The sequence below is a fragment of the Pseudorasbora parva genome, chromosome 14 (assembly GCF_024679245.1).
Source record: "Pseudorasbora parva isolate DD20220531a chromosome 14, ASM2467924v1, whole genome shotgun sequence".
Taxonomy (NCBI): Eukaryota; Metazoa; Chordata; class Actinopteri; order Cypriniformes; family Gobionidae; genus Pseudorasbora; species Pseudorasbora parva.
In genome coordinates this window covers 4735246-4749878 of record NC_090185.1, presented here as the reverse complement: position 1 = coordinate 4749878, position 14633 = coordinate 4735246, and the positions used below count along the sequence as shown (strand labels likewise).

General features: G+C 46.0%; 1 protein-coding gene across 1 annotated transcript in view; it reads right to left on the bottom strand.

The window, feature by feature from the left end:
* Positions 1–14417, bottom strand: part of LOC137040807 (major histocompatibility complex class I-related gene protein-like) — a 32627-nt gene extending 18210 nt beyond the window's left edge. The window contains exons 1-2 of the mRNA XM_067416576.1: positions 14372–14417; positions 7497–7763 (exon numbers count right to left, since the gene is read on the bottom strand). Of these exons, the coding sequence (XP_067272677.1) occupies positions 7497–7763; positions 14372–14417 (313 nt within the window). The remainder of the gene's footprint in view (positions 1–7496; positions 7764–14371) is intronic.
* Between the last annotated feature and the right edge of the window lie 216 nt (positions 14418–14633).

Sequence of the window (14633 nt, the reverse complement as noted above, 5' to 3'; positions counted from 1 at the left end):
TGCTGTGTTTGTGGTATGCAACAGCGGATCAGTTGCGGACTGCAAACGCAGCATATGTGAAAGCACTACAGGGTGTGGGGCTCCTGCAACGCACACGCAACGCAACGCAACACGCACCGCACACGCTAATGTAAAGAGCTAATGTCTTATTCATAGAAGATGGGTAAAGTATAGCTCCATCATTGTTCAATGTAAAAAAAAAATCATACTTTGTTAGTTTTAATAAAATAATAATAAAAAAAGGTAATTTATCTGCCAATTTTTTCTTTTTGCTGTATCTAAAACATACTGAACCGTACCGAACCGAACCGTGACACCAGTGTATCGTATCGAACCGAACCGTGAATTTTGTGATCCGTTACACCCCTACTAAATAGTTTAGCTCCCCGGTACTTAAGCGAGCTCTTAACACATTATACTCCATCACGTCTATTGCGGTCTAAACTCTGGCCAGTTGATAATACCTAGAATATCTAAATCAACTGCAGATCTCTTTACTATGGCATACACATAGAACATTTTTAATTTTTTATTATTCAAATCAATTGACTGATTGTTAGGCTGCATTAACTAGGTCAGCCGGAACCGGAAACGCTACCCATAACACCTGATGTACTCGTTACATCATAAAAAGAGTGAGGTTTATCCCGGATCCAGGCCTTGTCCGGATCGGATGGTGGACCTGCGTCTGGACATGACCAGCTCATCCTGGAGTGTCTGGTGAGATCGTGTCAATTGGTGTCTCCTCTGAATTTGCCTCACCGGCACGTTATCCTCAATAAACCCGTCTCCAGCGTGATACCCAGAAATTTTGAATATTCTGATCTAATATGATTTCTGACCTGTAAGTTTGCCAGAATAATAATCATACATGGTGTGTTAATAGGCCAGATGAAAACTGGCACCCCGACTGAGTCTGGTTTCTCCCAAGGTTTATTTTTCTCCATCACGCCCTGATGGAGTTTTGGTTCCTTGCCACTGTCGCCTTTGGCTTGGCTTGCTCAGATGGGGACACTTAAATTATGATCCAAATTATTCAACGAAATATACAAATAAAATTAATTAATTAGGTCTTATTTAATTCTATAAACAATAATACTGATTTGCCAACATTGTCGCCCTATGATAAATTAAGATAAGCTGAAAACGTCCCCGGTTACGTATGTAACCTTAGTTCCCTGAGAACAGGGAACGAGACGCTGCGTCAGCTGACGCTACGGGGAACGCCTTCAGCGTGACAGGTGTCTGAAATCGCTATCAAATCACAATCTTACTGACGTCGGCAGCTGGTGATGTCATCACCGTGCGACCAGGAAGTATAAAAAGGCACCGTGCCAACATGACAACATCCTTTCGTCTGAAGGGACTGTGGGCAGGCACACCTTGAAGCATGGCCATGTGACGCAGCTTCTCGTTCCCTGTTCTCAGGGAACTAAGGTTACATACGTAACCGGGGACGTTCCCTTTCGAAAGGGAACTCGCGCTACGTCAGCTGACGCTACGGGGAATGATATACCCACGCCGCCATGCTGAGGGGAGTGCACGCCCCTTACTGGCAGTGAGAACTGCCTGGACAAGTGTTCGCAGAAAGTCTGAACCACTCCCCCTCTAGCCACACAGGCTGCCAGTGACATCATTCCCTACGGTCATAGCCCAAGCTATATGCCTAAGAGAGAACCTAAACAAGTTTTAACTGAGGTTTCCTACTCTCGGCTTGCTCGAGGGCCTGGGACCTACTACTTCGAAGGAAGGAGTCCCTTAAGGGAATGTGGCTACGGGACCCGAGGGCGCCCCAGCCCGTCACTTTATTCGGGAAAACCTTCACCGAATGCCACCAGGGAGGCCTCACCTGGCATCACTTCTGTGGGACACCCCAGCTTGGCCAACCCTGTCTGTCAAAACAGAGCCTCCGGACATCGCTCTTACTCATGAGCATCCAGACTGAGGGACTGCAAACTGGCAATGTCCTCCTCAGACCGGAACTCGGAGACGGGAATCCTGGAGAGCAGTACTCAGCTTAGTGCTTCTTACCCTTGCCATCGAGGGGAGTCTCTTCTGCTCGATCCTAGGATCTACTGAGCACATTAATTACAGGGGTGCTCAGGAGGCCTAAACAAGGCCTATGGACTGATCTACCCGGGAGGCCCCGAGGGGGGCCTGCCCGTCTGATCAGACTCCAGCGGCCGTAAGCTCGCAGACGACCCTCAATGAGGGGAGCTCTTAAGCCAGCTTGGTAGGTAACCCATGCTGTAGGCTAGCCAGTCCCCTGTCCTGAAGGGACTGCGCAGCAGAAACGGAGTCTCGTTGTGGTAGGGCATGAGCCCGCCCTTGAGTTATACCGGCTCAGGCTGGGACCCACCGGCGGGCAGCCGCTAGCTGTCAGCCCAAAGCCAGTTATACGTTCCCGTTCCAAGGAACTGTTTCCCCTCCCGGGAGGCCATGAGGCGCCTCCACCTAGCACCGTTAGTGTTAGCTGTTTGCTGTTAAGAGCCGCAGGAAGGTGGCTTTACTGGTTCCTCAGGGGGCTCATGAGGCTATAACGCCAGAAGCCACCCATGCTAATGGCTAGCTTGTCACCGAGACCTTGGTCCGGGAATCCTCTCCCAAAAAGGCCCAAAGAGGCCTGACAGCATAAAACACTGGCCTAACGAGCGTCCCAGCTCGGGGCTCACCCTCAGGCAGCCTGCAGGCAGGTGGCTTTACTGGTTCCTCAGGAGGCTCATGAGGCTATAACGCCAGAAGCCACCCATGCTAATAGCTAGCTTGTCACCGAGACCTGGTCCGGGAATCCCTCCCAAAAAGGCCCAAAAAGGCCTGACAGCACAATACACTGGCCTACCGAGCGTCCCAGCTCGGGGGCTCACCCTCAGGCGGCCTAGAGCGGCCTACTTCCTGCCAGCCAACGTGCAAACTGTTGGGAGCTGTTGTGTTCCCGGGGCTCGCCTCCAGGGAGGCCTGTTTGACGCCTACGTACCGTCCGGTCTTTTTAGGGCGGCCCGGAGAGGCCTATTGGCGAATGGCAGTTCCCTATTAGATTGGTGACATACGGTGCTTATCCGATGGCAAATCCCACCGGAAACCCCGCAGGGCCGGGAAACGACCATAGGACGGCCTGAAGCGGCCCGTCCCTGATAGCAGACTATGCTAGCCACCTGGCTAGCACCCACGCACACTGTTGCTAGACCTGGGAACCGGGGCTCACCCTACAGGAGGCCTAAAGCGGCCTAGATCCTGTCAACCAATGGTCGGAACCCTAGGTCACCCCCTCAGGGGACGCCATATGAGGCGTGCTGAAACTCAGCGAGCCCTTAAAGTCGGGCTGACAGTGGCTGTCTGCTGGCTGATGAGGACTGGGTATCCAGTCACTACCTGGGGACTCATCCCCAGGGAGGCCGTTAGGGGCCTACTTATGATGAGGTTTCTACTGCACACTACAGGGAACTCACCCGCAGGGAGGCCTACTGAGGCCTACCACCTGACCCAGAGTTAACTGCCCGGACTGCCTCGGCTGGCGTCTCCAGCCAGCCAGCCTTCTATAGTCGGTCCGCCCCAGCGGCCCATAGCAGCCTTCTGCGACGGCGCAGTCTCTCAGGCAGCGCCTACCAGCGTGGACCTAAAACACAATGCCCACAGCAGTGCACTCAGCATAAAACGCCTTGCACCCTCTAAAGCGAGGGGAGTACAACTTACGCCACCTGCCTCCAGGGCGGCCGTCTGGTCGTCCAGCGGTCCGCCGTCCGCGCAAGGGCGTCAGCCGTGACAGTGTTTCGACTCCAGGGGAGCATCCTACCAACCGATGCTTTCAGATGGTTGCGAAGTACAGCTCGACCCGAGCCTAAAAGGTGAAGCAGAAGACACAGAGCAAAAGTGAAAGATATTGAACACACACAACCGGCCATTTCCTGAACCAAGCCGGGGGGCCGTCCAAAAGTGGCAGCCGCACTAGCTCTGGGGGGCGGGGCTAGCAAAACCAGTCTGACTGCGCACCGCGAAGAGACGCCTACCCCGTCCCCACGACCACTGGCTGAGTCGCGATTCATTCTGCTATACACCTTTTTGCATTAATAACAACCCCCAAATGCAGAAGGGGGGTGGGCATTGGCCGGACGACCCTACTGCGGGGAGGCCAGGTAGGGATACAAAGCTCCTGCGGGGATACCGACAGGAGCCCGGGGCAACTGCCAGGGCGATATGCCACCGCGAGACGCCACCGTCATCCCATCAACAGCCTAGGCCAACTTGATGCACTAGCATCGGTCTAATAATCCCACAACAACGGCCCTAAAAAGGACTGGGACAGACCTTACTGCAGTTCATGCGCTAGCCTAACCTCACAAATTCATCTAGGTATTTCACTAGCAGAGGTGCCAAGGCTACCCAGAGGTGGCTACAGCTAAAAAAGTTCGCCAGGAGAACATACATCAGTTTATATCGCCGCTACATGCCCGCGGCATGTGCGGTGGCCTCAACTGCTCATATTACACATTTCCAGAAGAGAAAACAGCCTTGTAAACTACTGTTGCTACACTAGCAAACATACAGCCTACATAAACACACTGTGTTTATACAAACATCGTTCTAGCCACCTTTACCGGGGAACTACAGGCCCACTTCTCCAACTGTTACACTTTTCTTCATCTTTTGTAGACAAAATATCCTTCAGGGAAGCATAGAGTCCAAACATACGGCATTAAAAAGAAGAATGTTTGCCCTAAAAGGGGACTCACCCGCTGTCTTCAGTGCCTCATCGCTTCATGTAACATGCATGCTTCGGCGCACTAACCTGAGGGTGGGGTGCTTTATTCTCAAATGTAAGGCCGAGTCGAGGCGGCCGCGAAATTCCGCTTTTCCCAGAGACGATGCACTGTGTGCGGGCAGAGCACACACTGCCCTGGCAGGCCGTCAGAGTCTCACATCCGCTCATCATCGGCCCGCGCGGCCTGGTGTGAAGCGCGCCCGGGGAGAGAAAAGAAACACAACAGAAAAACAAAGGAGGCGACACATTTACATCACTTCTGCGCCCTCGGGGGCGGAGACTCACCACCCCGCTTCTGGCGCTGGAAGTGGCTCTTCTCCCCGATGTCCCTCCTCCTGTTGCAGGTGTCCCGCCTCTTCTGCGTCCTACTCCTCCACGGAGGGGGCGCCCGAGAGGCTACGCTGCTGCGTTGGCCCAATCGATGATCCTCGGATCTCGAAGGGCCAGGGACACCCTCCTGCCTGGGCGCCGCCCTGGACCTCAGCGGAATACACGTTCTATATGCCACTGAGCGCGCCCTCGCCTCTCTGAACTTTCCCACCACCGCCTCGACGGAGGTGCCGAAAAGCTCAGAGGGCGAGACCGGGGCATCGAGGAGAAAAGCCTTTTCTTTCCCCCCGATGTCCGCCAAGTTCAGCCACAGATGCCTCTCCGTGGTGACCATAGCCGCCATCGACCGTCCGATGGCGACTGCTGTGTGTTTGGCCGCCCGGAGAGAGAGATCTGTGGTGCGGCGCAACTCAGCCATCGCATCAGGGGGGTAGGCCCTCCCCCTGATCGAGGTCCCTCAGCAGATCGGCTTGATAGGCCTGCAACACCGCCATTGTGTGCAAGGCCGCCGCCGCCTGACCCGCCGACGTGTATGCCCTGCCGTTCAGACGCGAAGTCGTCTTTAATGGTTTAGATGGCAGGGCTGGAGCTCTTTCCCCTTCATCCACAGCCATCCTCTGATCGACCGGAAGAGCATGGGCTGACGACGAGGAGGAGTCTCCATCCGACTCCTCCTCCGTCAGCCTGCTCTCGCGACCTGGCTGATCATCCGCGAGAACTGTACTCTCCAGACGATGAGCCAGGTCCATCTGGGAGCCCCAGGACACACGGCGCCACTCAGCCTCAGCTTGAGCGGGACCGCTCCCAGATGCTGGCTCTTCTTCCCTCGAGAAGAAGGCCAGGCGAGAGCGGAGCGTCCTCAACGGAAAACGCTCGCAGTTCGCGCAGGAGGCCCCCTCGAGAACCTGCCGCGCGTGCTCTTCCCCCAGACAGAGCACACAAAGGGTGTGTGTGTCCTCAGGCGTTGAAACCTGGGACACGGATCAGCGCACTTCCTGTACGCTCCCTTAACCTTGCGTGTGCACTTCATTTTTAAGACTTTCCAGCGAACCAGACAAAACTGTCCCTGAAGACGAAAGGATGTTGTCATGTTGGCATGGTGCCTTTTTATACTTCCTGGTCGCACGGTGATGACATCACCAGCTGCCGACGGTCAGTAAGATTGTGATTTGATAGCAATTTCAGACACCTGTCACGCTGAAGGCGTTCCCCGTAGCGTCAGCTGACGCAGCGCGAGTTCCCTTTCGAAAGGGAACTTCACTGTTTTCTCCAGTACGACTGTACACCCAAATCACATTTTGTTGCCATATTGTCCTGTTTAACACTGTGAAGCTGCTTTGAAACAACCATCATTGTAAAAGCGCTATATAAAAAAAGCTGATTGATTGACAAATAAATGCATACTCCGAGAGCTCTCCACAAGACATGTTTGATTATATCATCTGGATGCTCAAATTTGATCGGGAGAATGCATGCTTATTGTACAAGTAAGTTAATCATCGCGTTAAACTAATGCGTGCTGCATAGCAACACACACACACACATACACACACACACACATAGCTGACTGCACATCACGCAGAGATTGCGCGCCTCACACAAAACCATTCAGTAGCGCAGAAATGTATTGTCAACACTGTTCTGTGATTTATCAATAAACTGAAATAGAAACTGAAAACTGTGCTACTTATCTGGATTTTATTCAGAACGAGCAGAAATCTGTGAGAAATAAGTCGTTCAACCCCTACTAAATAGATATATTTGTAATATCTTATAATTTGTCAGCAGGTTTATTAGGCTACTGTCACTTTAAGAGCTGACACATGGTTCCATTATTTTGTTACACATGCGCTTTCTTTCTCAACTGTTAATGTTCACTTTAAGCAGAACTGACTGTGTTTACGTGAATACTCACCAAGACCGACATTTTGACATTATTTGACTGTTTAACCGCAATCAAAAATCGAAAAATCAAAATCAGTAGGAATTATGTTTATGCAGTTTACACAGTAAAATTATGCGCAATCAAAGCCCGAAATTCAAGCCCTGTAACAGCAACAATATTCAATGGAGATATAAGAGCAAGAAAGAGACGCTGGTGTCGTGTGTCTATTCTGTGGAAAATAAGAATTGGAAGTTTTCAGATATTTCAGTTTTCAGATATTTCATCGATATGAATAATAAAAAGATTTTAAAAAAAATATCTTTTGACAGCACTACATTGCACTTAGTTTATTTCAGATGTGTTTTTAAAAAGACTACAATTGAAAAATGTAGCTATATATTTTATATAGAATTCAAAATGCCAAAGTGGCTAGTAGGAGTGATTGTGTTACACACCACTACTAAAATACACCTGCATTTGGCTGGAGTTACTGTCAAACCCTGGTAACAATATATTTGAACTCACCTTTTGACTGATTGAATCGCTTCATTAGAACAGGAATATTGTTTATGTAGATCTGCTGTACTTTTAATCTGATCTCAGTGTCTTCTTTCCACATGTCCTTAGATGCAAACTCCTTCATCCAGTCCTGTTTGGGAATCAGCTTCATTGTGTAACTGTCATAATAATCAATCTGTTGTCCGTCCAGTGTAGATACAGTAGAAAACTCTGGGATTCCTGCAATCATATGGCTTCTTATTCCAGTATATGTGGTGATGAAGCTGTGTAACTCTGAAAAATATTAAATGCATTCAACAACTCACACAAAAACAAAACAAAAAACAGAACAGAACAACACAAAGCTCTCAAACTGATATATACAGTATATTGCCAAAAGAATTAGGATGCCCCTCCAAATAATTGATTTCAGGTCTTCAATCACTTCATGGCCACAGGTGTATAAATCAAGCTCTAGGCCTGCAGACGCTTCTACACACATTAGTGAAAGAATGGGTCGCTCTCAGGAGCTCAGTGAACTCAAGCGTGGGGCCGTGATCGGCTGACACCTGTGCAATAAGTCCATTCCTGACATTTCCCCACTACTAAATATTCCACGCTCGACTGTTAGTGGGATTATAACAAAGTGGAAGCGATTGGGAACAACAGCAACTCAGCCATGAAGTGATAGGCCACGTAAAATCCCAGAGCGGGGTCAGCGCATGCTGAGGGTCACAGTGCGCAGAAGTCACCAACTTTCTGCAGAGTCAACAGCTCCAGACCTCCAAACTCCTGTGGCCTTCAGATGAGCTCAAGAACAGCAAAGAGAGCTTCATGGAATGGGTTTCCACGGCCGAGCAGCTCATCCAAGCCTTACATCACCAAGAGCAATGAAAAGCGGAGCAAAGGAGTGGAGTAAAGCATCCGCCACTGGACTCTAGAGCAGTGAGACGTGTTCTCTGAGCGACCAATCACGCTTCAGTCTGACAATCCCATGGACGAGTCTGGGTTTGGCGGTCTCCAGGATAACGGGACTTGCCGGACTACATTGTGCCAAGTGTAAAGTTTGGTGGAGGGAGGATTATGGGGTGGTGTGGGGTGTTTTTTCAGGGGTTAGGCTTGGCCTCTTAGTTCCAGTGAAAGGAACTCTTAATGCTTCAGCATACCAAGACATTTTGGACAATTTCATGCTCCCAATTTTGTGGGATCAGTTTGGGGACCAACATAAATGGGCTCCAGTGCACAAAGCGTCGGTCCATAAAATATGGATGAGGAGTTTGGTGTGGAGGAACTTGACTGGCCTGCACAGAGTCCTGAGCTCAACCCGATAGAACAGCTTTGGGATGAATTAGAGCGGAGACTGAGAGCCAGGCCTTCTCGTCCAACATCAGTGCCTGACCTCACAAATGAGCTTCTAGAAGAACGGGCAGAAATCCCCATAAACACACTCCTAAACCTTGAGGAAAGCCTTCCCAGAAGAGCTGGAGCTGTTAGAGAGGGTGGGCTGACTCCATAAGAATTTGATGTCATTAAAGTTCATGCGGTCATAGATTACCGACCTTTGACATGCCTATGACACTTTGACATATACTGTAATTATTAAAGAATAAACAGTTAAACAACATGAAAATCACCACAGTGTTACTTGGGAATATGTAGAACAAGAATCAGGTGGAGTTTGCATAAAACAATTATAATTAAATTATAATATAATTATAATTTTGTTGATTTTATGATTTTTTTTTAAATATTTCTACTGACACCAAGTGCCCACACCTTTAGCCTACCACGCAAACTCATGTAGACCTGCAATATATTTTAAGAGTAGATGGTGTTACCGCAGTTTAAACTTTATTTGCATGTTAAGGCAGGCGTCCCAAAACTTTTGGCAATATAGTTTAAGTGAACACCTGCCAAATGTGGGTCAACTGTGATGGGTAACACCAGTTTCTGTGTTCTGTCAAATCACCAGACAATTTGGAGGGTCACTTTTATTTTAATTATGTTTACTCACTTTTTATATATGAGCATGCTCATACGCGCTGTCTGTGAATGTCCCGGGGCCGGTTGTATAAACCACTTAGGGTGCGTTCACACTTGTCATGTTTGGTTGTATTAAAACGAACCCTGGTGCGATTGCTCGGTTCGTGCGGTTCATTTGAACATATGTGAACGCCGCCATCCGAACCAAACAAGCGGACCGAGAGCGCTATAAAGACGGGTCTCAGTCCGCTTCCAAACCAACTCTGGTGCGGTTCGACTGATATATGAACGCACCACACGGATTTGACAACGCGGAAAGATCGGTGTATCCAAAATGAGTAACGTTAACATCAGAGGGCAAACGTAGAGCAGCGAGGAAGAGCCTCATCAACATTTGGTCTGACGAGCATGTTTCGAAAATGCTAAAAAAAATGCACAAAAAGCAGACCTGGCTCTTCTCATCAAAGGACATGCAGTGTTGCCCATTATTAGCAGGTACAGACGACAGAACGGCCGTCTCTTTTTTTTTTTTTTGCTCAACGGAGGAAATCCTGCTGCTGTTTTGAATGTTTTGAACATTTTATGAGCTCTTCATGAGTTCTCAGCGGGTAAAATAATGCCATATGTACACGCATAAAATGATGGCGTTTAATCCAGCACACAGCGTTGTTCTGAATGATCCTACGTCATATAAGCTGACCAATCAGGTTGCTGAGTCTTTGGTTCGGTAACTTTAGGTTCGCTGTTATAAATGTCAGTGTGAATGATAAGCGGACCAGGACTATATGTTTTGTTTTTGTTTTTTGGTCGAGACCAAACGAATCAGACTAACCGAACTATCTTAGACTAGTCTTAAAAGTAGGTCATCTAATTTTTTTCTTAAAAACTGGTCCTAACTTTTTTAAATCAGTTACATAAAATGGTAGATCGGTTCAATTTGAACTAGAAAAATAGGACTGATTATATTTTAACTATTTGCTAGTTGGACAAATTAGTGCTTAAGACACAGTCTTAACAAAGTGGCTAAGTTTATGCAACTAGCCCTATGGTCTGTAACGCACAGAAAGACGTCCACCAGAATCGAGTTCTCTTTTGCGCTAACTTGAACAAACAATAACAAAAAGACTTATGCCAAAGTGCCTGTTTTCCGTAAGAGCAGTCATAAATGAGTTAAATAACGTCTTAAATGAACTGAGAATTAAAGTGACAGCAGCCACTAATGATGTCTGTCATTAATGTTAATCACAGAACGAAGGGAACCGAGAAAATTTTACCTTAGTTAAAGATTCATTTATTAATTCATATTAATCTTATGTGAGGACAGTTTTAAGTTCACTTAAATTAAAAGTAATTTTTTTGGCTAATAAATGTTGAAATTAAAATAGATTTCAATTATACTGTAATGTCGACTGTAACTGTTACCCATTGTAATAGATAGGGATGCAACAATACAGTTAGTACACGGTTCAATTCATACCTCGGTTTTTAACCACGGTTTTTCGGTTTGGTTCGTTTTTTTTTTTTTTAGCTATTCTATTCTTAGGCGACAGGAACAGAAAAAGGTTATGGAGAAAATTATTTTATTGCAATACTCTTTTTTTATTTTGAAAACCTTTACTTAAATGTAAAACTTTACCTTAAAAACCCATGTACACATTCCTAGTGTAATGTATAATATAAAATAGATAAATATAAAGATTTACAGTGGCAGCTCAGAGATGTAGAGCATTTAAGTATGAATTTGAATGAATTAATGTTGGCTAAAATTAAAACTACATAGTCTTCAATATACAACATTTATTAAAAGCTACTGTATTAAAGTTTTTTTTTTTTACATAATTTTAGAGGTGAACTGTCCCTTTAAGGACAGCGTGTTCTCTAGACTACTGCGGTCAATTGAAGACCTGTTCACATCTATAGTTAGACACATGCGATTTTACTTTAAATTAAGACATAAGTTAACCGACTGTTTTTATATATGTTTATATATGTTAACCTTGTGTGTATTTGACAGTATTAGCGCAGTAAGACTGTCCAGTAATGATGTATGTTTGACAGACGTTTAGTGAGCGCGCTCAATGCAAAACAGTGCATGCATTGAACAGTTCATGCCTCATCCACTCGCGTGCATGAAATGTTTAACCGGCAAGGCTAGAAAACACAACTAAACACCCCCTAACTTTAGTGCATATGATTGGATATTTGTTCAAATCAGCGCGTAGACTTACAGGCACACTCAAAAAGAGCCGAAATAAACTGAAAGGAATATTTCAAACGGAGGGAAATGGAAATAATTAATTAAATGCAAAACCGAAAAAAACGCAATTCACCAGCGCATATTGAACCGTGAATTCCGTACCGAACGGTTCAATATTATATTGAGTATTGTGACATCCCTAACATATATATTCACTCACCTAAAGGATTATTAGTAACTCCATACTAATACTGTGTTTGAGCCCCTTTCGCCTTCAGAACTGCCTTAATTCTCTGTGGCATTGATTCAACAAGCTGCTGAAAGCATTCTTTAGAAATGTTGGCCCATATTGATAGGAGAGCATCTTGCAGTTGATGGAGATTTGTGGGATGCACATCCAGGGCACGAAGCTCCCGTTCCACCACATCCCAAAGATGCTCTATTGGGTTGAGATCTGGGGACTGTGGCGGCCATTTTAGGACAGTCAGCTCATTGTCATAATCAAGAAACCAATTTGAAATGATTTGAGCTTTGTGACATGGTGCATTATCCTGCTGGAAGTAGCCATCAGAGGATGGGTACATGGTTGTCATGAAGGGATGGACATGGTCAGAAACAATGCTCAGGTAGGCCGTGGCATTTAAACGATGCCCAATTGGCACTAAAGGGCCTAAACTGTGCCAAGAAAACATCCCCCACACCATTACACCACCACCACCAGCCTGCACAGTGGTAACAAGGCATGATGGATCCATGTTCTCATTCTGTTTACGCCAAATTCTGACTCTACCATCTGAATGTCTCAACAGAAATCGAGACTCATCTTCAACCGTCCAATTTTGGTGAGTTTGTGCTAATCGTAGCCTCTTTTTCCTATTTGTAGTGGAGATGAGTGGTCCCCGGTGGGGTCTTCTGCTGTTGTAGCCCATCCGCCTCAAGGTTGTGTGTGTTGTGGCTTCACAAATGCTTTGCTGCATACCTCGGTTGTAACGAGTGGTTATTTCAGTCAAAGTTGCTCCTCTATCAGCTTGAATCAGTCGGCCCATTCTCCTCTGACCTCGAGCATCAGCAAGGCATTTTCGCCCACAGGACTGCTGCATACTAGCCTAGAAATCTAGACGCACCCTAGCGGCAGCAAATCTAATCTGCCATGAGTGTCGTCTAGCAACTCTCAATACCCTTCTGAGCTGTAATCGCCAAATTCTTGCCGTGCCAATCACATCGTGTTTAGAGTCGGCGGGCGGGGCCATCTTCGAATCAGCTTTGACCGCGACTCTGGAAGACTTGGAGTTGAGCTCTTCTCTGAGAAAAGAACAAAGAACGGCACTGAAGTCATTCTTAAGAAGGGAAGATGTGTTTGGATACGGCGAATGTGTTTGGATACAGCGACTGGATACGGCGAATGTTTAATCTATCAACAAGCTCTGACTCTGCTTCAGCTTCGTTGCTCTGGTTGGTGTAGCGCTATCCTATCGCGTGCAGAGGGAGTTTGAAAGACAACCGTTTATCCGCCCCTCGGATTGAGCCGTCAATGGTGAATTTCCAGACCAAACATCTTGATGTGGGTCTGGCTTGTCAGGCTAGCTGCATACTGGATGTAATTCCCTTTTCACACCATTCTTTGTAAACCCTAGAAATGGTTGTGTGTGAAAATCCCAGTAACTGAGCAGATTGTGAAATACTGAGACCGGCCCGTCTGGCACCAACAACCATGCCACGCTCAAAATGGCTTAAATCACCTTTCCTTCCCATTCTGACATTCAGTTTGGAGATCAGGAGATTGTCTTGACCAGGACCACACCCCTAAATGCAGTGAAGTAACTGCCATGTGATGTTGATTTGATAATTGCATTAATGAGAAATTGAACAGGTGTTCCTAATAATCCTTTAGGTGAGTGAGTGAGTGTGTGTGTGTGTGTGTGTGTGTGTGTGTGTGTGTGTGTGTGTGTGTGTGTGTGTGTGTGTGTGTGTGTGTGTGTGTGTGTGTGTATATACATACATTTTTTTTTTTTTTTTTTGCCTAGTAAAAGTTCTGAATAGCCGGTAATTAAAAAAGTTAGTAGCCAGTGAGTGAAAAAGTTTACATATAGATACAGTGTCATAAATAAAATGACTATTTTACTATTTGAAAGACAGCTCATTCAGTGTTTTTTTTATTTTATTTTTTATTCCATGGACAATTCCATTTTTTTAATGGAATATGTATTTATTATAAATTAATAATGAATGAATTAATAACTTTTACTTTTCTTTTTTTTATTCATGTGCCTCGTAATCACCTCACATAGTTTCTTGTTCCAGTTTTACTCATATATACACCACAATAAGGAGAAAATATTTGGAGCACTTTCATTTTAAATCACACAAATGTGCACAGAAAGTGTATTCTTTACATTAAACTGTGCATAACTGTCCTTCATACAGGATTATTCTCAGTCTTGTTATAATTTTGCCCTTTAAATAGACCTTTCTGACAGATGAATACACATCATTAGAAAATACTGAAATATTTCAGTAAAGCTTCAAGAAAACAAAATCCTGCTTTCAGCCCACGACAGAAACTAGTTCTGTTATCCTGGCTATTATAAAAGATGTTTGAGAAAATACTATGTATCGGTATTAAAACTTCTTATTTTGTGCCTGTTCAACTCCCAGAAGCTGAAGGCCTCGCTTTTCAGAGAAGTCATCAATCATTTGAATGACTTTACGAATTGAGTCTCACCTGAGTAAACCAAAGGTATGACGATTAAGAAAATGATGAACTTCATTTCAGATGAAAATCCATGTATTTGACCCGCAAAATGTTTATGTGTAGTCATTGAAGAGCGCTGTAAACTGTTTAGCTTTTGCTGCCTCTGAATCGACAGGAAAAACAGGTTACAGGACTGACGTCACTACAGCTCTAGGGGTAAACCGTCTCAATACGGAAGTTTAGGAAGGAACCTTTTACTCAAAGTTTGTCATAACAAGTTGTCAGTAAAGTT